Raw genomic sequence first — 27,090 nt, forward strand, 5'->3', positions numbered from 1 at the left:
GTATTTTTCTGTATTTTCTAATTCCCCATAATGGGAATGTGTTATTTTAATAATTAGGAAAAAATCCTTTAATAAAAATTAATTTAAGGAATTCTGTGGATCATCATAAGATCTATTCTGTGGACTTTTCTTTTTCTTTTCTTTTCTTTTTTCTTTTCTTTTCTTTTTTTTTCTTTTTGAGACAGAGTCTTGCTGTGTTGCCAGGCTGGAGTGCAGTGCCTCGATCTCAGCTCACTGCAACCTCTGCCTCCTGGGTTCAAGCAATTCTCCTGCCTCAGCCTCCTGACTAGCTGGGACTATAGGCACGTGCCACTGTGCCCAGCTAATTTTTGTATTTTTAGTCGAGATGGGTTTTACTATGTTGGCCAGGATGGTCTTGATATTCGAGCAATTCTCCTGCCTCAGCCTCCTGACTAGCTGGGACTACAGGCACGTGCCACCGTGCCCAGCTAATTTTTGTATTTTTAGTCGAGATGGGTTTCACCATGTTGGCCAGGATGGTCTTGATCTCTTGACCTCATGATCCACCCTCCTCAGCTTCCCAAAGTGCTGGGATTACAGGCGTGAGCCACTGCGCCCGGTTCTGTGGCCTTTTCTAAAATTATCCAAGAAGCCCTAAGGTTCCTTGTGACAGGTTTGGGATTGGGAAAGTTCAATTTTATTGTACCTCCAGTGAAAAGGTCCTATATTTTTTTCTTGAACCTCAAGGGCAGAGGCTGAATTAATCATATTCCCCAGCTCATCCCACGTTATCATGGCAAAGCCTCTCTTTTGCTTTATTTATTTATTCCCTTTTATCTTCATACTTACTGTCATTCCCACTCTCTGCCATGGGCAACCATTCTAATGTGTTATGTATAATTTTTGTATATATGTATTGTTATAAAATGAGGATTCTTCTTGTTTTGAATGTATTGTTTTTAATTTGTGAAAATGCCATTGTGCCTGCAATTTCACTCCAAGGTATATACCAAGAGATCCAAAAATTGGAATGGGCGTGGTGGCTCACGCCTGTAATCCCAACATTTTGGGAGGCCGAGGAGGGTGGATCACTTGAGGTCAGGAGTTTGAGACCAGCCTGGCCAACATGGTGAAACCCCGTCTCTACTAAAAATACAAAAATTAGCCAGGCATGGTGGCAGGTGCCTGTAATCCCAGCTACTCAGGAGGCTGAGGCAGGAGAATCGCTTGAACCTGGGAGGCAGAGGGTGCAGTGAGCCGAGATCATGCCATGGCACTCCAGCCTGAGTGACAGAGCGAAACCCCATCTCAAAAAACAAACAACAACAACAACAACAACAACAACAAAACCTATGTACATAGAAAAATGTGTACATGTTCACAGCAGCACTGTGCATAATACCCCAAAAGGGAAAACCACTGAAATGTTCATCAGCTGATAAATGGATAAACAAAATACAGCATGGTTGGTCATACGATGGAATGTTACTCAGCCACAAAAGGGAATGAAATACTCATACCATGAGATGGATGAACCTTGAAAACATTTTGCTAAATAAAAGAAGCCAGACGTAAAACACCACATATTGTATGATTTCATTTATACAAAATGTCCGGAATAGGCAAATCCACTGGAGAGAGGGGATGAATAGTTGTCAGGGGTAGGGAGAGAAGAGAATGAGGAGTGACTGCTAATGGGAAATGAGTAGGGAGTGAATATAAGGTTTCTTTTTAGGGTGATGAAAATGTTCTGGAATTCAATAGTGGTGGCTACACAACCTTGTGAGTGTATATAACTTTGTGAATTGTACAAAAAAAGATATTAGGCATTCAGGATTATTTAAAATGTTTTAAATGCTAGTGCATTGTCTCATAGTTTCTTTCAGTTTTACCAAGTGCTAGGATTCATCTTGAAGAGCCATTATATTGCCATATGTAATTTTTTTTTTTCGGTTTTTTTTTTTGAGACAGGGTCTCACTCTGTCACCCAGGCTGGAGTGCAGTGGCATGATCTCGGCTCACTGCAACCTCTGCCTCCCAGGTTCAAGCGATTCTCCTGCCTCAGCCTCCTGAGTAGCTGGGATTACAGGTGCACACCACCATGCCCAGCTAATTTTTGTATTTTTAGTAGAGACAGGGTTTCACCATGTTGGCCAGGCTGGTCTTAAACTCCTGACCTCAGGTGATCCACCCGCCTCAGCTCCCAAAGTGCTGGAATTACAGGCATGAGCCACCATGCCTGCCTGCTATATGTAAATCTAATTTGTTGCTTACAAGTATGCATTCTGTACCAGTGTTGCTTTCCGTAACAGTGTTGCTTTCTAAATCTGCACACACACAGAAGTCATTTAAGATTTGAAGCCCCAGTGCCACTTGTCACCTATTTCTTAGTATCAGAACCATGCCTTTGTATTACCTGTTGAATACATACTGACAAATATAGACTAAAAAGTATCACAACCTAGTTAGTCCCCCACATTTCCAACCCCAGCATGAAATTCTCTGCTGACTGCTAAACTCACATTTCCAATAGTCCTGTGGATATTCTGACACATATGTTCCTTGGGTATCTTAAATTCAACATACCCAAAATCGAAGTCATTAGTTTTACAACTTCTGAACTAGAAGACCAGATAGATGTTCTCATCCAGATCTCTCAGGACAATACTGTTTGCTTAATATCACCCCTGCCTTTACCCCTGTGGCTGTTCTCTCAGTGAATGGGTTCCTCAGTCTTCTGGTTATCTAGGATAGATCCTCAGCACTGCTGGCCATCCTCCCACCCTACTCACATCACCACAATCAGTCGCTCAATTACATTGGTTTTTCACTCCAAACTATCCCCTGAAATCTGTCCCCTCCCTTTTGTTTCCACTTACTTTGTCTAACTCACTCAAGGTTCTGTGACCTATATTCTTTCTCCTACTGACACAAAAATTCTTTCACTACAAAAAACAGATCAGATCACAGCCACACAATTAACATCGTCACAAAATTCAGAGCTGGCAAGGACCTTCACGTTTAATTATTTTATAAATGATGAAACTGAGGCCCATGTGACTGCCTCACTCAAAAACCTTTGGTGGTTTTCCACTATCTATGGAAATAAAAGCCAGTCCCCCTATGATAGCACTCAATACTGCTCATGATTTAGCTCAATCTTATCTTCCCAGCCTTAACTACTAGCACACCTGAAAATCCTATACTGTAAAAGGCTATTCGTCATTCCCTGGACATTCTGGCCTCTCTGCTGCTTTTTCTGTGCCTTTGTACATAGTGTTCCCACCATGCAGGTGGCCTTCTCTCAGCCTCTACTATGCAAACAAAAAAGCCTACTCTCCTCCAAGGCCCAGGTAAATACTTTACCTTCCATGAAGTCAGAATGGCTCCCATTCAACTTTGCAAACCAAGTTGGCCCTGCCAGTCCCCATATTGCCACAGCTCTCTGTTTAAACCAGATGGTCTCAATGATGGGCAATGTCCACTCTGCCCCACACATCTGGCAATGTCTAATGTCTGGAGACACTTTTGATTGTCACAACTGGAAGAGGGAGGGTTGTTACTGACATCTGGTAGAGGAAAGAGATATCATATGATGCATGGGATAACCCCTGATGACAAAGAATTATCTGACCCAAAATGTCAAGAGTGCCAAGGATGAGAAGCCCTGGTTTAGATCAAGTTAAGCACTGTTACAGTCTCCCAGATATCACAAGCTGTCTCCACTGACAGATAAATGATAAGTTTTTAGGGACAGTGAAATTAACTTGTCTATTCCTTGTACATAATGTTGTCTATTCCTTGCACAAAACAGGTGCACATAACAGGTGTACATAACGGGTATACAAAAAGTACCTGTGTAGAATGAAACTTCTCCCTCAAAATACATTTTTAAAAAATTTTTTATTATTATACTTTAAGTTCTAGGGTACATGTGCACAACATGCAGTTTTGTTACATATGTATACATGTGCCATGTTGGTGTGCTGCACCCATTAACTCATCATTTACATTAGGTATATCTCCTAATGCTATCCCTCCCGCCACAACAGACCCCAGTGTGTGATGTTCCCCATCCTAGTCCAGTGTTCTCATTGTTCAGTTCCCACCTATGAGTCAGAACATGCAGCGTTTGGTTTTCTGTCCTTGTGACAGTTTGCTCAGAATGATGGTTTCCAGCTTCATCCACGTCACTACAAAGGACATGAACTCATCCTTTTTTATGACTGCATAGTATTCCATGGTGTATATGAGCCACATTTTCTTAATCCAGTCTATCACTGATAGACATTTGGGTTGGTTCCAAGTCTTTGCTATTGTGAATAGTGCCACAATAAACATACGTGTGCGTGTGTCTTTATAGCAGCATGATTTATAATCCTTTGGGTATATACCCAGTAATGGCATGGCGGGGTCAAATGGTATTTCTAGTTCTAGATCCTTGAGGAATCGCCACACTGTCTTCCACAATGGTTGAACTAGTTTACAGTCCCACCAACAGTGTAAAAGTGTTCCTGTTTCTCAACATCCTCTCCAGCACCTGTTGTTTCCTGACCTTTTAATGATTGCCATTCTAACTGGTGTGAGATGGTATCTCATTGTGGTTTTGATTTGCATTTCTCTGATGGCCAGTGATGATGAGCATTTTTTCATGTGTCTGTTGGCTGCATAAATGTCTTCTTTTGAGAAATGTCTGTTCATATCCTTTGCCCACTTTTTGATGGGGTTGTTTGATTTTTTCTTGTAAATTTGTTTAAGTTCTTTGTAGATTCTGGATATTAGCCCTTTGTCAGATGGGTAGATTGTAAAAATTTTCTCCCATTCTGTAGGTTGCCTGCTCACTCTGATGGTAGTTTCTTTTGCTGTGCAGAAGCTCTTTAGTTTAATTAGATCCCATTTGTCAATTTTGGCTTTTGTTGCCATTGCTTTTGGTGTTTTAGTCATGAAGTCCTTGCCCATGCCTATGTCCTGAATGCTATTGCCTAAGTTTTATTCTAGGGTTTTTATGGTTTTAGGTCTAACATTTAAGTCTTTAATCCATCTTGAATTAATTTTAGCACAAGGCATAAGGAGGGGATCCAGTTTCAGTTTTCTACATGTGGTTAGCCAGTTTTCCCAGCACCATTTATTAAATGTGCCTTGTAGCACAGTTTGAAGTCAGGTAGCGTGATGCCTCCAGCTTTGTTCTTTTGGCTTAGGATTGTCTTGGCAATGTGGGCTCTTTTTTTGTTCTATGTGAACTTTAAAGTAGTTTTTTCCAATTCTGTGAAGAAAGTCATTGGTAGCTTGATGGGGATGGCATTGAATCTATAAATTACCTTGGGCAGTACGGCCATTTTCATGATATCGATTCTTCCTATCCATGAGCATGGAATGTTCTTCCATTTGTTTGTGTCCTCTTTCATTTCATTGAGCAGTGATTTGTAGTTCTCCTTGAAGAGGTCCTTCACATCCCTTGTAAGTTGGATTCCTAGGTATTTTATTCTCTTTGAAGCAATTGTGAATGGCAGTTCACTCATGATTTGGCTCTCTGTTTCTCTGTTATTGGTGTATAGGAATGCTTGTGATTTTTGCACATTGATTTTGTATCCTGAGACTTTGCTGAAGTTGCTTAACTGCTTAAGGAGGTTTTGGGCTGAGACAATGGGGTTTTCTAAATATACAATCATGTCATCTGCAAACAGGGACAATTTGACTTCCTCTTTTCCTAATCGAATACCCTTTATTTCTTTCTCCTGCCTGATTGCCCTGGCCAGAACTTCCAACACTGTTGAATAGGAGTGGTGAGAGAAGGCATCCCTGTCTTGTGCCAGTTTTCAAAGGGAATGCTTCTGGTTTTGCCCATTCAGTATAATATTGGCTGTGGGTTTGTCATAAATAGTTCTTATTATTTTGAGATACGTCCCATCAATACCTAGTTTACTGAGAGTTTTTAAGATGAAGGGCTGTTGGCCGTGCGCGGTGGCTCAAGCCTGTAATCCCAGCACTTTGGGAGGCCGAGACGGGCGGATCACGAGGTCAGGAGATCGAGACCATCCTGGCTAACATGGTGAAACCCCGTCTCTACTAAAAAAATACAAAAAAAACTAGGCGGACGATGTGGCGGGCGCCTGTAGTCCCAGTTACTCTGGAGGCTGAGGCAGGAGAATGGCGTAAACCCAGGAGGCGGAGCTTGCAGTGAGCTGAGATCTGGCCACTGCACTCCAGCTTGGGTGACAGAGCGAGACTCCATCTCAAAAAAAAAAAAAAAAAAAAAAAAAGATGAAGGCTGTTGAATTTTGTTGAAGGCTTTTTCTGCATCTATTGAGATAATCATGTGGTTTTTCTCTTTGTTTCTGTTTATATGATGGATTACGTTTATTGATTTGCGTATATTGAACCAGTCTTGCATCCCAGGGATGAAGCTCACTTGATCATGGTGGATAAGCCTTTTGACATGCTGCTGGATTCAGTTTGCCAGTATTTTATCAAGGATTTTTGCATCGATGTTCCTCAGAGATATTGGTCTAAAATTCTCTTCTTTTGTTCCTGTCAGGCTTTGGTATCAGGATGATGCTGGCCTCATAAAATGAGTTAGGGAGGATTCCCCCCTTTTCTATTGATTTGAATAGTTTCAGAAGGAATGGTACCAGCTCCTCCTTGTGCCCTTGGTAGAATTCGGCTGTGAATCTGTGTGGTCCTGGATTCTTTTTGGTTGGTAGGCTCTTAATTATTGCCTCAATTTCAGAGCTTGTTATTGGTCTATTCAGGGATTCAACTTCTTCCTGGTTTAGTCTTGGGAGGGTGTATGTGTTCAGGAATTTATCCATTTCTTCTAGATTTTCTAGAAGAAATGGATATGCATAGAGGTGTTTATAGTATTCTGTGATGGTAGTTTGTATTTCTGTGCGATCAGTGGTGATATCCCCTTTATGATTTTTTATTATGTCTACTTGATTCTTCTATCTTTTCTTCTTTATCAGTCTTGCTAGTGGTCTATCAATTTTGTTGATCTTTTCAAAAAATCAGTTCCTGGATTCATTGATTTTTTGAAGGGTTTTTTTTGTGTCTGTATCTCCTTCAGTTCTGCTCTGATCTTAGTTATTTCTCGCCTTCTGCTAGCTTTTGAATGTGTTTGCTCTTGCTTCTCTAGTTCTTTTAATTGTGATGTTAGGGTGTCAATTTTAGATCTTTCCTGCTTTCTCTTGTGGGCATTTAGTGCTATAAACTTCCCTCTACACACTGCTTTAAATGTATTCCAGAGATCCTGGTATGTTTTGTCTTTGTTCTCATTGGTTTCAAAGAACATCTTTATTTCTGCCTTCATTTCATTATGTACCCAGTAGTCATTGAGGAGCAGGTTGTTCAGTTTCCATGTAGTTGAGCGGTTTTGAGTAAGTTTCTTATTCCTGAGTTCTAGTTTGATTGCACTGTGGTCTGAGAGACCATTTGTTATAATTTCTGTTCTTTTACATTTGCTGAGGAGTGCTTTACTTCCAACTATGTGGTCAATTTTTGAATAAGTGCCATGTGGTGCTGAGAGGAATGTATATTCTGTTGATTTGGGGTGGACAGTTCTGTAGATGTCTATTAGGTCTGCTTGGTGGAGAGCTGAGTTCAATTCCTGGATATCCTTGTTAATTTTCTGACTCGTTGATCTGTCTAATGTTGACAGTGAAGTGTTGAAGTCTTCCATTATTATTGTGTGGGAGTCTAAGTCTCTTTGTAGGTCTCTAAGGACTTGCTTTATGAATCTGGGTGCTCCGGTATTGGGTACATATATATTTAGGATAGTTAGCTCTGCTTGTTGAATTGATCCCTTTACCATTATGTTATGGGCTTGTCTCTTTTGATCGTTGTTGGTCTAAAGCCTTTTTTATCAGAGACTAGGAGTGCAACCCTTGCTTTTTTTTTGTTTTCCATTTGCTTGGTAGATCTTCCTCCATCCCTTTATTTTGAGCCTATGTGTGTCTCTGCCCGTGAGGTGGGTCTCCTGAATATAGCACACTGATGGGTGTTGACTCTTTATCCAATTTGCCAGTCTGTGTCTTTTAACTGGAGCATTTAGCCCATTTACATTTAAGGCTAATATTGTTATGTGTGAATTTGAACCTGTCATTATGATGTTACCTGGTTATTTTGCTTGTTAGTTGATGCAGTTTCTTCCTAGCACTGATGGTCTTTACAATTTGGCATGTTTTTGCAGTGACTGGTACTGGTTTTTCCTTTCCATGTTTAGTGCTTCCTTCAGGAGCTCTTGTAAGGCAGACCTGGTGGTGACAAAATCTCTCAGCATTCACTTGTCTGTAAAGGATTTTATTTCTCCTTCACTTAGGAAGCTTAGTTTGGCTGGATATGAAATTCTGGGTTGAAAATTCTTTTCTTTAAGAATGTTGAATATTGGCCCCCACTCTCTTCTGGCTTGTAGTTTCTGCCGAAAGATCTGCTGTTAGTCTGATGGGCTTCCCTTTGTGGGTAACCCGACCTTTCTCTCTGGCTGCCCTTCATTTCAACTTTGGTGAATCTGACAATTATGTGTCTTGGAGTTGGTCTTCTTGAGGAGTATCTTTGTGGTGTTCTCTGTATTTCCTGGATTTGAATGTTGGCCTGCCTTTCTAGGTTGAGGAAGTTCTCCTGGATAATATCCTGAAGAGTGTTTTCCAACTTGATTCCATTCTCCCCATCACTTTCAGGTACACCAATCAGATGTAGATTTGGTCTTTTCACATAGTCCCATATTTCTTGTAGGCTTTGTTCATTTCTTTTTACTCTTTTCTCCAAACTTCTCTTCTCACTTCATTTCATTCATTTGATCTTCAATCACTGATACCCTTTTTTCCAGTTGATCAAATTGGCTACTGAAGCTTGTGCATGCATCATGTAGTTCTTGTGCCATGGTTTTCAGCTCCATAAGGTCATTTAAGGTCTTCTCTACACTGGCTATTCTAGTTAGCCATTCATCTAATCTTTTTTCAAGGTTCTTAGCTTCTTTGTGATGGTTTTTTTTTTTTTTTTGAGACGGAGTCTCGCTCTGTCGCCCAGGCTGGAGTGCAGTGGCCGGACCTCAGCTCACTGCAAGCTCCGCCTCCCGGGTTCACGCCATTCTCCTGCCTCAGCCTCCCGAGTAGCTGGGACTACAGGCGCCCGCCAGGTCGCCCGGCTAGTTGTTTGTATTTTTAGTAGAGACGGGGTTTCACCATGTTAGCCAGGATAGTCTTGATCTCCTGACCTCGTGATCCGCCCGTCTCGGCCTCCCAAAGTGCTGGGATTACAGGCTTGAGCCACCGCGCCCGGCCTGTGATGGGTTTGAACATTCTCCTTTAGCTCGGAGAAGTTTGATCGTTTGAAGCCTTCTTCTCTGAACTCATCAAAGTCATTCTCCATCCAGCTTTGTTTCATTGCTGGCGAGGAGCTGCGTTCCTTTGGAGAAGAGGCGCTCTGATTTTTAGAATTTTCAGGTTTTCTGCTCTGGTTTCTCCCCATCTTTGTGGTTTTATTAACCTTTGGTCTTTGATGATGGTGACATACAGATGGGGTTTTGGTGTGGATGTCCTTTCTGTTTGTTAGTTTTCCCTCTAACAGTCAGGACCCTCAGCTGCAGGTCTGTTGGAGTTTGCTGGAGGTTCACTCCAGACCCTGTTTGCTTGGGTATCACTAGTGGAGGCTGCAGAACAGCAAATATTGCAGAACAGCAAGTGTTGCTGCCTGATGATTCCTCTAGAAAGTTCGTTTCAGAGGGGCACCCTGCCGTGTGAGGTGTCAGTCAGCCCCTACTGGGAGGTGCCTCCCAGTTAGGCTACTCAGTGGGACCCACTGAGGAGGCAGTCTGTCCATTCTCAGATCTCAAACTCCGTGCTGGGAGAAGCACTACTCTCTTCAAAGCTCAGCTGGAAATGCAGAAATCACCTGTCTTCTGTGTCACTCACACTGGGAGCTGTAGACTGGAGCTGTTCCTATTCGGCCATCTTAGAACCTCTGAATCTCAAAAGACATTCTTTACATTCTAGTGGGGTAAGGATTATTAGAAGCCCCAGAATGGAATCACCAGTAAGGGGAAAGGGAATAACATTTATTGAACAATGGATATGTATCAAACATTGTGCTCCAGAATGTAAATGCATTATCATGTTTATCCTCAGGCAATGGCAGGAGACACCTAGTATAGTTATAATTGTTAAAATGTATCGAACACTTATCATATGCTGGGCAGTTTGCTAAATGCTTTACAAACGTGGTATTATTTCATCCTCACAACTTTATGAGGTAGATACTATTATTATCCCTTTTTCACACAGGAGGAAGCTGAGGCTCAGAGAGGTAACCTACTCAAGATAACGCAAGCTAGCAAGTATCTGAACAAATATTTAGAGCCAGGCAGGTTGGTCTAAGTCCAAAGACAGTGTCCTTCCTTCTCAAATATTAGCATTCCTAGCAGCTAAATTTCCCTAAAAGCTAAAGTACCTGCTTTGCAGGAAGGACAGAGGTTGAGGTAGGAACTTCATAAGCAATTTGGAGAGAGGCTCCTCCCATATCCAGTATCCCTACTGTCCTTCTCCGTCCTGCTGCCAATTCCTGGGTAGCCTCAGCATCTGATTCTGAAATAAATAAGAGAACAAAAAGGCTCTAGTAATTAAAAAACAAAATTAAGTCGAACCCCCAAAACAGCAATCCCTTAAAAATTTGAAACCACGGCTCACACCTGTAATCCCAGCACTCTGGGAGACCAAGGTGGGAGGATTACGTGAGCCCAGAACTTCAAGACCAGCCTGGGCAATATAGTGAGACATTCCCATAAAAAAAGTTTTTTTTTTTTTTTAAATTAGCTGGGCATGGTGATGCACACCTGTAGACCCAGCTACTCCGGAGGCTGAGGCCAGAGGATCATTTGTGCCCAAGAGTTTGAGGCTGCAGTAAGCTATTATCGTGCCACTGAACTCTAGCCTCAGTGACAGAGAACCTGTCTCAAAATAAAAAATAGAAAGCAAACAAGTATACCAACTGAATCAACTGTATATTGCACAAAGAATAATTCTTGCAAATTACTTAACATGACATTTTGACTACGTATCCCTAGTGGGATATAGCCTAAGCACAAAAGCAAATGTCTTAAGCTATATCCCAGTAGTCTTATTTGTTAACAATATTATTGGTTTTATTATTTAAAAATTATGAAGGGAGGCCGAGACGGGCAGATCACAAGGTCAGGAGTTCAAGACCAGCCTGACCAACATGGTGAAATCTTCTCTACTAAAAATACAAAAATTAGCTGGGCATGGTGCCACATGCCTGTAATCCCAACTACTCGGGAGGCTGAGGCAGAAGAATCTCTTGAACCCAACAGGCGGAGGTTGTAGTGAGCCAAGATCATGCCACTGCACTCCAGCCTAGGCGATAGAGCAAGACTGTGTCTCAAAAAAAAAAAAAAATATATATATATATATATATATATATATGAAATACATTGTGGAATAAAACAAATAAATGTTTATGTCAATATCTTTAGGAACAAAGATTCAGCATAACAGAACAAAAAGGATATAGGTATAAAAATCAGATAATTAATAACACCCTATAATCTTAAATATGAGTCAGAAATATGACTATGAACTCACGATTTATTTTTCTGTTTCTAAAAAATATGTATTTCCTAGCTCTGTTCACTGAAAAGGCCTAGAAGCAATGATATCCCAGGAGTAATGACCACCTGTGGTATCTGGACCAATAATCTCTAAATACCATCTTTTACTAAAAGAAACCAGGGGTCTTTTAAAAACAGGCCAAGGCCGGGCGCGGTGGCTCAAGCCTGTAATCCCAGCACTTTGGGAGGCCGAGATGGGTGGATCACGAGGTCAGGAGATCGAGACCATCCTGGCTAACACGGTGAAACCCCGTCTCTACTAAAAATACAAAAATCTAGCCGGGCAAGGTGGCTGGCGTCTGTAGTCCCAGCTACTTGGGAAGCTGAGGAAGGAGAATGGCGTAAACCTGGAAGGCGGAGTTTGCCATGAGCTGAGATCCGGCCACTGCACTCCAGCCTAGGCGACAGAGCGAGCGTCTCAAAAAAAAAAAAAAAAAAAAAACAAATAAAAACAGGTCAATGCCAGGTCTAGGGTAGAAAGTATACAAGATGACCGTGGAATACATTGCTGTACCAGATAGCAAGGGGAATATAAAAGAGTACTGGGGTCATATTAAAAGGATACAGGAGCCAACCTAAAGATGCTCCTAAAAATAGTAACAATGTGATGGGCTCTGATGCATCTAATATATTAAAATCCATGAGTTCATAATAATAATTAAAACTTTTTTTTCACTGGTTAGCTTTGGAAGTTGCTAGACACCAACTCATTATTCAGAAATGTGATAAATAAAAATAATCAAGAATTTATTCTTTCCCATAAGAACTATATGTCAGGGTAACCAAAGAGTTCTTCAAGCAAAGTTCATTACATAAAAATTCTAGCTGTTAAATGCAGAAGGAATGACAGAATTAGAAATATCAACATTTTGCAATCTCTAATGAAAAACATATCTAAGCAATGATCACAATTGGCTATTACAACCATTCCATGAAAGGCAGATAAGGAATTTTAATACTAAATTAGATCAGGCTGATAATACTTGAACCCTCAGTACCTGATCAGTCTGAGCATAACAAAAAGTAAGTTAACCAGACATTACAAAATTCCTGATGTGAGTAGTAGGAAACACACAGCACCTTCTGTGATTTAGATGGAATTGGATCTGAGTCTAATCAAACATCTATATCTGACCTCCAGTTTAAAGAACATGTGAGGGGATAAGAAACATGTTAAAGAAAACACGTTAACCCCACAAAGATGCAGTCAATCAAATCCAGCATGTGGCAAATTCTTTCTACCAGAGGATCCAATTTTTTCTTGGTTTTAAAGGCAGGGGAGTGAGGTGGTAAGATCAAGCATTATAGATGAAAAGAGACTAAAGAGACATATTAACCAGATGCAATGTATGACCCTTGTTCAGATTCTGATTTGAACAAGCCCACTACAAATAAACATTCTTGAGAAAATCAGGAAAATCTTTACCTAGGTAGGGTATTAGATGAGTATTGTATGATATTAGAAATTGTTAATTCTGTTAAGTTTAAAAATGGCATTATGGATATATTTTTTGTTCATTTTGAAACTCGTTATCTGTTGTAGATACACACTGACATACATGAAAATAAAAATTACCTGTCTGAGGTTTGCTTTTTAAAACATCCAATGAGAAAAAAAAACCTTTGATACATGGGAGGAGATGGGGGAGAAATGGCAAAACATTAGTAAATATTGAGTCTGGGTAATGGGTCCATGGAGGTTCATTTTATTATTCTACTTTTGTGAATGTTTGAAACTTTCCATATTAAAAAGTTAAAGAGAAATAAAAGAAAGCAAATTAGGACTGGAAAATGAAGCATTTTATGTCTGAAGAAAGAAAACTCAAAAATTGCATTTACATGCTACTGATGGGTTATAACTTAAACCTTCAGCCCTTAGGTAAATTGTCATAAAAAGACATATTACTCACCATCCTCGTGGTCGAATCTTCCCAAAACAAAGTTGATTCCAATCCATGCATAAACCCCTAAGTAAGAAATATAAAAGCCCTCACTTAATTCTCTACTGCTATGCCATGTATACACCTCTCCCTTAGGGCTTCTCTTTCCTCTTTTTCTTGGAGAAAGTAATCATGGTATTTTATTACATACTCTCAGTGTAGGAATTTCAAATCTTTCATCTTGTGATTTTTTTTCCCTTTTAAAATTATTTGCATCTTCTAAATTTCCTCAATGAATAGAAATTAATTGTGTAACAAATGTTTAGGAAATACAAATCGTATGAATGTCATGAAGATATTGAAAAAAAAGAAAAAAATGTAAACCTTGGAGTTCTAGTTCTGGGCAATCTTGTCTCCCCACTGAATACAAATATAAACTCTAGATAGAATGCATGGAGTAGCTTTCTGCAAACTCTGAAAGTAAATGATAATGAGGACACCGGGAAAGAGACCAGGGTTTAAACTACTACCAAGCCAGTAGTGAGTGTCCCATTTCTTCCCCCTCAGATATTACCTCATCTAGACTCAAGAGCAGCTTGAAACATGAAAGTAAACACCAGGTGTGAATAGAGGAACTTCAACTCATTTTTGGTCCAAAGAACAGAAAAAGGAATGGCAAAAGTTCAGAGAAAATAGGGGAAATCTCTGCTTTTTTTTTTTCTTTCTTTCTTATTTTGTTCTCTCTAACCTCAAGCAACAGAAGTAGAAGTTGAGCAGGTACCTAAAACTCTGAGGACTTTGAATTCTTTTCTCTGACCAGAGAAGCTGTAGCTTCAAGAGTATGAGGCAAATCCTATTGTTTATTTTGTCTCCCTCTGTCCTCCCACTACTTGTCCCTGGATGCAGATGCAATCATGAGAAGTGCATGGCAGAGAGTGGGCAAATTAAAGCCCTGGTATTCTGACAGGAGGATCATGAAAGGGAGCTCCAAGGAACCAGAAAATGTCAGGGGGATCACAGATAGTAGGGAGCAAAGTTGTGTATGAACCCCTGGGCTCACCTCCAAGCTACAAACACATGGATCTGACCCTAAACAATATACAAACAGCTCTGAGAACTGAACTACAGGCTAGGTCACCGCCCAGGTTCCAGATTAGCCACTAGCTGACATATGAGACAAATCCAAATAGCAGTGGCCAAAGCTTTGAAAAATGAACTAACAGGCCAGATGCAGTGGCTCACGCCTGTAATTCCAGCACTTTGGGAGGCTGAGGCGGGTGGGTCATGAGGTCAGGAGATCGAGACCATCCTGGCTAACACGATGAAACTCCATCTCTACTAAAAATACAAAAAATTAGCTGGGCGTGGTGGCACATGCCTGTAGTCCCAGCTACTCAGGAGACAGAGGCAAGAGAATCACTTGAACCAGGGAGGCAGAGGTTGCAGTGAGCCGGACCATGCCACTGCACTCCAGCCTGGACAACAGAGCGAGACTCTGTCTCAAAAAAAAAAAAAAAAAAGAAAGAAAGAAAAAAAAAACAGGAAAAGAAAAGAAAAATGATCTCACGGGCCAGCCACAGTGGCTCACACCTGTTATCCTAGCACTTTGGGAGGCTTAGGCGGGTGGATCACGAGGTCAGGAGTTTGAGACCAGCCTAACCAACATGGTGAAACCCTGTCTCTACTAAAAATACAAAATTAGCTGGACGTGGTGGCACATGCCTATAATCCAAGCTACTTGGGAGGGTGAGGCAGGAGAATCGCTTGAACCTGGGAGGCAGAGAATGTAGTGAGCAGAAGTCACACCATTGCACTCCAGCCTTGGCAACAAGAATGAAACTCTGTCTCAAAAAGAAAAAAGAATCACGGCCCACAGAAAGCAGGTCAGAACTCGAGATCAACTGTCTCCTAAAACAATAAAAAAAACAATGTTCTCTTTGATTGAAATAGGACCCAGAGTCTCATAATGTAATATTCAAAACGTCCAGGTTAGAATATAAAAATACTTGGCATACAAAGAACCAGGAAAATCTCAACTTACAAGAGAAAAGACAACCAAAAGATGCCAACTCTGAGATGACACATATATTGGAATTATCAAAGATATTAGAGCAACCATATAACCAAGAAATATGAGCAGTCTTACAATGAATGGAAAGATAGAAGGTCTCAGCAAAGAAACAGAAAAGAAAAGAAATAGAATATTAAGAAGATCGAAATAGAAATTTTACAACTGAAAAATGCAATACTGAAATTTTAAAAGGTAAATCTTTTCCCATGTATATGTCTGCAACTAGAAGACATATAAGACCTCCTTCTCGTTTATAAGAAACGGAAATATAATTCATCAAACTGGCCACATTTGGCTACATGAGAACACATACTCACTCTAAAAGTACAAACCCAATAGTGTGAGATTCCAGGGAATTATCAATACTGCATAGTAATTGCAATGAAGGCATAACAAAACAAAAGTAACTCATTCTGATCATCCCTTGAAATTAAAGTTTCTCCTTACTTTAATAATTTACTTTACATTTGACTTTGACAAACTCAATACAACTCCTAGAACGATATATGTTTTCAAAAGTATAGTTAGCTAACCAAATATCCAGTTGAAATCATTAAATACTAATACATTCTTATAAACACAGGACTAAGTTAAAAAGAGATACACATTTTTGACTTCCAGAAGGAGCACTCTAAAACAGATGCCAATGCAAAATATGCAAATAATCGAATCAACTATATAGCAGAATCAAGAAAATTATTGGCAGAAAAATTAAAATCAGATATATAGAATAATTCTAAACACCCGTTAGAGAGGCTGTGCCGTGGTTGGCTTAGAGATGAACCAGCTGCACCCCTTAAGGCCCAGTACCTTCCTGCTTCCCAGAGATCACTTCTGCCTGAGACTGTGAAAAGAGGAAGTCAAACTCCAGTGGTAAATCTTTCACTAGGTCAGCCAAGATAGCCAACTGCTTCCTGCAAGAAAGAACAAAAAATCCCAAAGTTAGTCACTAAACTCTCTTCTCATAAACTGCCTCAACTTGTCCTTCTACTTAGCCTTGTCGTGACCTCACTGTTCACCTACCTCATCTACTCGTCCAGCCCTGCTTCTTTTTGGTATCGCCTTTGATTTTAAAAGTTTAAACTGCCTCGAGGTATATCCTCCTACCTAAAAGGCAACATGGTAATAGTGATACTTTCCCCTTATACGATGTTATTATTCAAAGAGTGTTAAAAGATGAGACTATGAGACTATGGTTCTATGACTCTCACAGGCTGAGTACAAATACGCCACAGGAAACTGCAGCCAAGTTGCATAACCTATAAAATTGAAGTAATTACATTATTCCTCACCCTGTAAAACAAAGATGTTAAATTAAGGAACACAATCTCATCCTCAAATCTTACACAACACAGAAACAATGCTTCACATTACCACACAAGAGGTACTGTTGGTTCCACAAGTTTTAATATAATCCTTTACATAAGCTAACAATTAACTTTTTTTTTTGAGACGGAGTTTCACTCTTGTTGCCCAGGCTGGAGTACAATGGTGCGATCTCGGCTCACTGCAACCTCTGCCTCCCAGGTTCAAGTGATTCTCCTGCCTCAGCCTCCCAAATAGCTGGGGTTACAGGCGTGCACCACCACCCTTGGCGAATTTCGTAAATTAAGGAATTAATTTACAAAATTAATTCCTGGGAGGAATTAATTCCAGGGAGGCAACCTCTGCCTCCCTGGTTCAAGTGATTCTCTTGCCTCTGTCTCCTGAGTAGCTGGGACTACAGGCATGTGCCACCACGCCCAGCTAATTTTTTGTATTTTTAGTAGAGATGGAGTTTCATCGTGTTAGCCAGGATGGTCTCGTAAATTAATTAATTAGTTAAGTAGAGATGGGGTTTCACCATGTTGGTCAGGCTGGTCTCTAACTCCTGACCTCAGGTGATTCACCTGCCTCAGCCTCCTGAAGTGCTGGGATTATAGCGTGAGCCACCTTGCCCAGCCACAATTAACTTTTTAATCTCCTTTTCCTTATTTCAAGGGTTGATTTTGTTTTCATTGTCAAAATCTTACCATTTGAAAACCCTAGCTCAGGATCAAAATCCAGAGGACATAACAACATTTCCAATTTGGGGAAAACATTTGAAACTTCGTATCTATAGGGTTGTCTTTCCTCTAACATTTTAAGCATGTAATCAGTATTATCAAGCAAAGGAAAGCAAAGAAACAAAGGTAGAAGTAATATGAATCTAGAGAAAATGTTAGTTAAAATAAGATAAATTATCTTGGATTAAAAAATTATTCATTACAAAAATATTCTACTGGCTCAGACAGTTGTCAGTACTACTTGATGAAGACTGTTGTTAGCACTTCAAAGTGAAGATCTATATTTGAAGTAATAATCTTCCAATATAATGTCAAGTATAGTTTCTTCAAAAGTTTATTGTTATACATATTAAATTCTTCCAATAAGAATTTCAAATGGGGACCAAGAATGGGTCTTCTTCTGTCCCTACTGGATATGCTTCTAAAATCCTCAAAGATAGGGTTCGCTGGTTTTGGCAATGATATGGAAGAATGGGCACCAACATATGTTGCCGTTAGCTATGCAAATTACTAGTACAGGCCAGGTGCAGTGGCTCATGCCTGTAATCCTAGCACTTTGGGAGGCTGAGGCAGGTGGATCACCTGAGGTCAGAAGTCTGAGACCAGTCCGGCCAACATGGTGAAACCCGTCTCTACCAAAAATACAAAAATTAGCCAGGCATGGTCACAGACACGTGTAATCCCACTTGGGAGGCTGAGGCAGCAGAATCACTTGAATCGGGAGGTGGAGGTTGCAGGGAGCAGAGATCATGCCACTGCACTCTAGCCTGTATGATAGAGGGAGACTCCATCTTCACTAAGTAAATAAATAAATTACTAGTACAACCTTTCTAAAGGGCAATCCAGGACCATGTTTCAAAATGTTTCAATGTGTTTAACCTTTGATCCAGCTGTCATACTTTTAGAAATTAATTCCAAGGAAATCATCAGACAAGAAAATAAAGAAGAAAAATACTGCATTATTTATAATGATGAAAATTATTTATAACAATGAAAAACTGGAAATACCATATCATAGGGATTGGTTAAATAACTTATGGCACAGCCATGTAATGTAATGCTATACAGATGTTAAAAAAAATGAAGTCTACTTATATCTACATGTATAGACATGAAAAAATAAAAGATGTCCAATACATTTTACAAAACAGTATGTATAATGTGATTCCATTTATGCTAAAAAAAACAAAAACCCAAATCATTCTTCACGTATACACAGTGACAGGATAAAGCTTTCATTTTCTAAAATTCAATATAGTTTCTTTATTTAAAATGCTTTTAAAATGGCAAAATGCTGATAATTGTTCAAGCTGGGTGGTGGGTAAATGGGGATTTACTGCACTGTTCTCTTTACTTTTATACACATGTGAAATTTCCTAAAACAAAAATTATTATTTTATTAAACACCACCTTGTATTATATTGTAATTTTTAAGGGATTTTTTTAAAACTGCAAAATAAAAGGGAGGTAGAAAAAATTCTGTTTGTCCAGGCCTTTGGCAAAGAAATAAAACTAAATGCTAATAAATTAAAAATATAGTCTAAGTGATTCAACCCTATTTTGAATCTGCTTACAAATGCTAATAAATTAGCAAAGCATTAATCACACAAAACAGATTTTTGTGCTGATAGTCACATCTATGCCAACAATTAGCTTGGACTTAGAAGCAGCAATTATTTCATAAGCCCAGAACAGATGTATTATTTAGAGAGGTGACCAGAAAACAAGTAGAAAAAGAAAAAAAAAGGCAAATTTCTTTAAAAACTCTTAAGATACAATAAATGTTAATATTCAGAGTTTCCACATTGACAACTAACATCTTAGACAAATAAGGTGAAGCTACACAGTGGGTTTTATTTGGATGGAAACTTCTTTGACAGAGGTAATACTGAACAGTGCCAGGAGGTGAGGCAACAATCTCCTTTGCTCCAAACACACTGAAGGTAGCCAAACTACCAAGTGGGTTCCTCTGCCCAGCTCAGCTGGTCAATTCTGCCTTTTTAACCTCCAAGTCAGCTTTTTCTCTGGCCTCCCTCCCCTTTCCTTGGCCTTTCATAGACTTTGTAATGGGGCACCTGCTCTTGTGTCATGTATATTCTTCCCAGGGTTTCTAAAATTTTTGAACAATATGAATATCACCCATGTCACATAAAAATTCTTAATTGCATGCACAGTATGATTGCAACTTTGTGGAAATTACATATATGTGAACAAAGAGGAAGGAAAACAACAAAATGAAACAGTTTTGATAGGGTAGCAGGGTTGTAAGTTGTATTGTTTTGTTTTGTTCATTTTTAAGATTTCCTTTAAGGAGGTAAGGTTGCAGTTACAATATTTAAAGTTTGGTTTTACAAATAAGTAAAAACAAAACAAAAAATTTTTTAAAGACTGAAATGTATGGGGCAATAAGGGAACTAAAAAACCTTTCATGTTGACAAATGGCTATATAAATAATCTGCTTCTCGACAGTAAACCAGTCAGTAAACCAGTAACTGTGAAAAAAAGTCCACTGAAAGAAGCATTGCTGCTATATGTTATGTTGTCTGCATGTCTGACATAAGCCGTGGAGCCCTACATGTATGGCTGAGGTTTTTGTTGTTTGCTGTTGTTTTAAGGAAAGAAAGCCAACTATAAAATTTAAACGTTGTAAAAAAAAAAAAAAAAAAAAAAAAAAACACTGCTATTGACCAAGGGAAAATATTTAAGCTAATAAGGAAACACCTGATGCCTATGAGACCATGAACATTCCAGGAGGATGAATTCTAAAGTTAAGGTTGACAATGGTCTCTTTGATATGACAGCAAAAGCACAGGCAATAAAACATCAACAAGTAAGACTATATCAAACTAAAAAGTTCTGTACAGGAAAAGAAACAATCAACAGAGTAAAAAGGCAAGCTACAGAATGGGATAAAATATTTGCGAACTATACATTTGGTAAGGGGTTAATCTTTAAAACATTTAAGAAACTCCTACAACTCAACAGCAAAAACCCTATTAACCCAATGTAAAAATGGGCTAAAGACTTGAGTAAACATTTCTCTATTCACAGAAATGGCCAACAGGAATATGAAAAGTTGCTCAACATCCCTAGTAATCGGGGAAATGCAAATCAAAACCCCGATGATATATCACCTCACACTTGTCAGGATGGCTGTTATCCAAAAAACAAAAGACAACAAGTGTTGGCAGGGCTGTGGAGAAATTGGAAACTCTGCATACTGTTGGTGGGAATGCAAAATGGTACAGCAACTCTGCAAAACAGTACAGAGGTTCCTCAAAAAATTAAACATAGAGGCCAGGTACGGTGGCTCACACCTGTAATTCAGCACTTTGGGAGGCTGAGACGTGCAGACTGCTTGAGCCCAGGACTTCAAGAACATTCAGGGCAACATGGCAAGACCCCATCTCTACAAAAAAATACAAAAAATTAGCCAGGCTGCCGGGTGCGGTGGCTCAAGCCTGTAATCCCAGCACTTTGGGAGGCCGAGACGGGCGGATCACGAGGTCAAGAGATCGAGAACATCCTGGCTAACCCGGTGAAACCCCGTCTCTACTAAAAAAAATGCAAAAAAAAAAAAAAAACTAGCTGCGCGAGGTGGCGGCGCCTGTAGTCCCAGCTACTCGGGAGGCTGAGGCAGGAGAATAGCGTAAACCCGGGAGGCGGAGCTTGCAGTGAGCTGAGATCCGGCCACTGCACTCCAGCCCGGGCGACAGAGCGAGACTCTGTCTCAAAAAAAAAAAAATTAGCCAGGCATGGTGGCGCATGCCTGTGGTCCCAGATACTCGGGAGGCTGAGGTAGGAGAATCACCTGAGCCTGGGAGGTGGAAGTTGCAGTGAGCCGAGATCATGCCATTGCACTCCAGCTTGGGCAGCAGAGTGAGACCCTGTCTCAAAAAGTAAATAAATAAATAACTAATTAAACTGTCATATGATCCTGCATTCCTACTTCTGGCTAATTATTCCAAAGATTTAAAATCAGGATCTCAAAGAGATATGAGCCCTCCCATGTTCAATGAAGCATTATTTACAATAACCAAGACATGGGAACAACCTAAATATTCATTGACAGATGAATATGTAACGAAAACATGGTATATACACACAGTGGAATACTATTTAGACTTTTTTAAATAAAAAAGGGCATTCTGCAATATGTGACAAGGCAGATGAACGCTAAGGACAATGCTAAAGGAAATAAATAGGCAAACATTTCAGTTAAGCAAGATGAATAAGCACTGAAGATCCACTGTACAACACTGTACACATAGTCAACAATAATGTATTGCATACTTAAAAATGTGTTGGGCTGGGCATGGTGGCTGACGCTTGTAATCCCAGCACTCTGGGAGGGTGAGGCAAGCGGATCACTTGAACTCAGGAGTTCTAAACCAGCCTGGGCAACATAGTGAAACCCTGGGTCCACAAAAATTAGCTGGGTGTGATGGTCCCCACCTGTAGTCCCAGTTACTTAGGAGGCTGAGGTGGGAGGATCACTTGGACCTGGGAGGCAGAGGTTGCAGTGAGCTGTGATCACACCACTGCCCTCCAGCCTGGGCAACAAAGCAGACCCTGTCTCAAAAAAAAAAAAAAAAAAAAAATCTGGTTAGAGGGTAGATCTCATGTTAAGTGTTCTTACCACAATAAAATAAAAAATCATTTTAAAAAAAAAGTTCAGGGAGCTCATTCTTACCTCAGGCCTATATAAGTATGGACAGGTCAAGGTGGTACCAAAGGAGAGAAATCACAAACAAGGAGGAGACTGGCTTAAATACAGACTTCTCTTCCTCTATCTCTAATGCAGGAAGAGGGATCAAGTGGCAAGGTGTCAGGCTGAATTGCCAAGGTCAAGTGGAAATGACGTGACTGGCTGGGGCTGAGAAAACTGGCGTAAGGCAACGGAGACTGAGCTCTGCAGGAGCAGCAAGAGGAGGGACTCCCCAGTTATCGCCAGGGTTCTAGGCAGAGTTACAGAGAAAGTAGTGTTCCTATCAGAGATCTCCAATTAGTCCCTAGGTATCAAGGTCATCAGGTGACCCTCCTCCTAATTCATTCTCTAATTATGTTCTCTATGTGCCTAATGATCCAAATCTATTACCATCGCCACTACTCCCAACCCTCAATCCAAACTAAGAATCACTATAGTCATCCCAGATAGATATTGATCCCAAAGCAGCAAATGACATGAAGTTGGGAATGAATGACTGTGTCATAATTGGGTTTAGGGATATAGACCAGGGAACCACAGAGGACAGTGCATGAAACTGGCCTTTCATCTCTCATGCCACCGTTTTCCTGTGTTTTCTGGATGCTGCATCTCACCTCTCAGGGAGAAGCCTCATGCCTGCTGTGCAGAGGATGTAAAGGGGGGTCTCCTTGTGCTTCTTCACGGGCACATGAGCAGCAGCAAAGCTCAGCAGAGGACGAAGGTAATCACTGGCATGTTCTGGAGTGTCTGCCATTGCAGAGATTCCTTAAGTTAAAACAAACAAACAAAAAAGTTTCTTTAAAAAGCAGCTCACATAAGACTCAGGAAACTGATACCCTATAAGGTTCTCCTTAAGGTCCTAAACATTATTTATTTGAGAGGTAGGGGGTGACAATGAATGAGACATCCCTCCCGTTATCCAGACTCTCAAGAAGAAAAGGGTAGCTTGCTTTCTCCTTCTTTTCTGTCCTCTTTCATGCCTTAAAAGAGATTGACAAAATATATTCTGATGTGATGAGTACCTGGCTTGATTTTTTTAACCACTGGTTGGCTGTTGCGGTCTCTCATCTGTTTGATGTCCAGCAAGTCATGGGGGTTCCCATTATGTCTTGGCCAGAAATAAACAAAAATCCGGGAACCACTGCTGCCACAGTCAACAACAAGTCCATAATTCAGATTTGGGTCTTCAGTGTCAGTAGCTTCAAGGTCCCCTACTCGAGCCAAATACCTAAGTCAGGCAAAAAGAGAAATCAGTGCTAAGCAGTCAGGTCCATGAAAGGCACCCTCACTTCATTTGTTCAGGAATCTTCATTAAGTGCCTACATGTGCCAGGCGCATGGGACTACCAGTCCTAACCAATAAGTGAAGCAATATTGACAGATTTACTGATGTGCCTGAGACAATAGCTGGTTCGCTTGCCTAGAGGCCACTGAAATTAGATGACTAAAAGATGTCCCCGTGTGTGGGGGCAGCTCTGAAACTGGCTGAGGTAGCAATCTTTTTTCAAGCATTAGAGCTTGTAGGCCTGAATAAATAACTATTTTTTTGTTATATGCCATTAAGTTGTGGGGTAGCTTGTTACACACACTAGATAACTGAGACAATCTTAATCACTTTTTTTCTTTCTGTATAGATGCATCCAGAATATTGTGGAACGATTTCTCATGTAATGTGTTTCTGGGAGGTGATTTTGTTTTGTTTTGTTTTTTTGGTTTTTTGAGAGAGTCTTATTCTGTCACCCAGGCTGGAGCACACTGGCACGATCTCAGCTCACTGCAACCTCTGCCTCCCAAATTCAACCGATTCTCCTCCCTCAGCCTCCCAAAGTGCTGGGATTACAGGCATGAGCCACTGCGCCTGGCCTGAGTGGTGATATTTTTGATTGGACTTTTTGGTTTTGCTTTTTTGCTTTTTGTTTTGTATTTATATTGCTAGAATTTCATTAACTAAAAATGTAATTCATAAAAACAGTAATTATTCTTTTCTACAATCTTATAGATATATATTTTTTCTTTTTTTTTTTTTTTTTTTTTTGAGATGGAGTCTTGCTCTGTCTTCCAGGCTGGAGTACAGTGGCGCAATCTCGACGCACTGCAAGCTCTGCCTCCTGGGTTCATGCCATTCTCCTGCCTCAGCCTCCCAAGTATCTGGGACTATAGGCGCCCGCCACCACGCCCGGCTAATTTTTTGTATTTTTAGTAGAGACGGGGTTTCACCGTGTTAGCCAGGATGGTCTCAATTTCCTGACCTCATGATCCGCCCACCTCAGCCTCCCAAAGTGCTGGGATTACAGACGTGAGCCACTGCGCCTGGCCTAAATATTTTATAAATATAAAAAGAATGATCATAAAACATGTATAGGGTATAAAGAATAACAATAAAACAAATGCCTGTGTACCTACCACCAAGTTTAAAAAATAAATTACACTTTAAAAACATAATTCTTCCTGGCCCCTAGGACATTAGTATTTTGTGTTGGAATTTTTTCAGATTCTCATTCCAAGATATCTGGCTGGCTGACATAAGGAAGATGAAACAAGTAAAGGTGTTCCATGAAACACATCAAGGTCTGAATCTTAGCTCTATTGCTTTCTATGCTGTGTGACCTTAAGCAAGTTAATAAACTCCTCTCAGACTGTTTTCTCATCTGTAAGACAAGGAGAGTGAAGGGTATCTACCCTCACAGAGATCATACACATAGCAGAACTGTGCTGCCGCTGTTGTTAACAGAATAATCATTGGGAAAGCAAATAGTAGATGACTCTGAGGAAAAAGGCTTAAAAGTTCAGAAAATAAAGAAGACTAAGAGTTGATTAAAATACTTCTGAGCACTTGGCCGGGCATGGTGGCTTACACCTGTTATCCCAGCACTTTGGGAGGCTGAGGTGGGTGGATCTCCTGAGGTCAGAAGTTCAAGACCAGCCTGGCCAACATGGTGAAACCCCATCTCTACAAAAAATACAAAAATTAGCCAGGCATGGTGGCAGGAGCCTGTAATCCCAGCTACTCAGGAGGCTGAGGCAGGAGAATCGCTTGAACCTGGGAGGCAGAGGGTGCAGTGAGCCGAGATCATGCCACTGCACTCTCACCTGGTGACAGAGCGTGACTCCGTCTCAAAAAAAAAAAAAGTTATCTGCTCTGCTCATCCAACATTGTCTTTAAAGCCAACTCCTAGATCTGCAAGGCTCTTACACAGAACCCCTCAGAACCAGTTTTTGTGATGTCTGAAGCTAACAAAATTTGGAAAGCCTTCTTTTAAAAACAAGATTCAGCATTACAAATAGAAAAAAAGCCCATGTAAGTGAAGGGCTTTAAGGTATAGGGATCATTAGCTTCACAGTAAACCCAGCCCCAATCAGAATAATAAACCATACATCATGCTCCTGAAACCAATCTAGCCAGTGTTTATTGGTGATTTCACATTGTTAGACAAACCACACAGTTCCTTATTTGGGCAGAAAAGCAAACTTGATAAAAAGAAGAGCATGTAGAAATAATTCTGAAATTAAAAAGTAGAGTACCTTTCCTATACTACAATGCAAAATACATTTTTTTTTAAAAAAGAGAAGAGCAGGTAACTAAGCTTCAGTATAATGTTGTTAATTATTACTGAGAGTAGGGGTAGGTAGCTTTTTTCTGGATCTGAAATAGTAGTGAGTTGAGGGAAATGAAGCAGATGGTAAAAATCTGTTACAAAACACAAAGTTTCTAATCCTAAAGATTCCATTTCACCACATATCTTCCCATTCTAATCAAATCACTGGGCTTAACTGGGCTAGAATCCACCAATCAACTAGCAACAGCTCACTTCTATCACAGGAGAGCTGGGCAAAAGTCTGGGTTCAAGTCACAGAACTCTTGCAAATACTGACCTCACAAGAGGCCAAAGATAAAAAAGAAACAGGCAAGATAATCCACCCCCATTCCAAAGTGACTTTTCATTTCCAATTACAGCAATCTTTCTATTTCACATGCTTCACAGAATCTTCCTGCTTCCCTTCTCTGAAAACCACCCACTCTGCTTGTCTCTTGCAAGATTCTGAATCCCATCCCCTTCTGCATAATGAATAACTTTTCTCTAGTGCACTGGTTCTCAATTTGGGGGCTTTAGGACTCCTTTATAATCTTAAAGCTTATTGAACCCCAAAGAGCTTTCGTAGATATAGGTTATATCTATCTATATTTACTATATTAGAAAATAAAACATAAAAATGTTAAGTACTTATTTCATTTAAATAAAATAAATTCATTACATATAAATATATTTTTATAAAAATAAGCATATCTTCTAAAACAAAAAATAGAAGAGTGGCATTGTTTTATAATTTTGCAAATATGTTTAATAGTCAAACTAACAGAAGACCCTAGATTCTCGCATTTACTTCTGTATTCAATCTGTTACAATATATCAAAACAATATTGAAAATTGAAAATTTTCAATTTTCACACAAATTGAAGCATTTGTGTGAAAATCCAGCCTCACACAGACACACTGTTGGAAACAGGAGGAGTATTAAACAGCCCTTTCAGATCATCCTGAATATTCTTCTTTGATACTATACTAAAATTCAACAAGTAGCGTTTCTTAAAGATTAGTTGCTCAGGCAAGAGAAAGAAATAAAGGGTATTCAGTTAGGAAAAGAAGAAGTCAAATTGTCCCTGTTTGCAGATGACATGATTGTATATTTAGAAAACCCCATTGTCTCAGCCCAAAATCTCCTTAAGCTGATAAGAAACTTTAGCAAAGTCTCAGGATACAAAATTAGTGTGCAAAAATCACAAGCATTCTTATACACCAGTAACAGACA

At 40.0% G+C, this 27,090-nt stretch overlaps 1 protein-coding gene across 3 annotated transcripts in view; it reads right to left on the minus strand.

Annotated features, from left to right (window-relative positions):
• Positions 1-27,090, minus strand: part of ENTPD7 (ectonucleoside triphosphate diphosphohydrolase 7) — a 57,338-nt gene that overhangs the window by 15,485 nt on the left and 14,763 nt on the right. For 2 of the 3 annotated variants that reach the window (XM_010356074.2, XM_030941042.1), the window contains 5 exons: positions 23,305-23,510; positions 22,897-23,047; positions 16,340-16,443; positions 13,489-13,545; positions 10,402-10,535 (listed from right to left, as the gene is read on the minus strand). In XM_010356074.2, the coding sequence (XP_010354376.1) occupies positions 10,402-10,535; positions 13,489-13,545; positions 16,340-16,443; positions 22,897-23,047; positions 23,305-23,510 (652 nt within the window). The remainder of the gene's footprint in view (positions 1-10,401; positions 10,536-13,488; positions 13,546-16,339; positions 16,444-22,896; positions 23,048-23,304; positions 23,511-27,090) is intronic. The other variant, XM_030941041.1, reaches the window with a different exon arrangement.

Source organism: Rhinopithecus roxellana, chromosome 11 (genome assembly GCF_007565055.1).
Source record: "Rhinopithecus roxellana isolate Shanxi Qingling chromosome 11, ASM756505v1, whole genome shotgun sequence".
Classification (NCBI taxonomy): Eukaryota; Metazoa; Chordata; class Mammalia; order Primates; family Cercopithecidae; genus Rhinopithecus; species Rhinopithecus roxellana.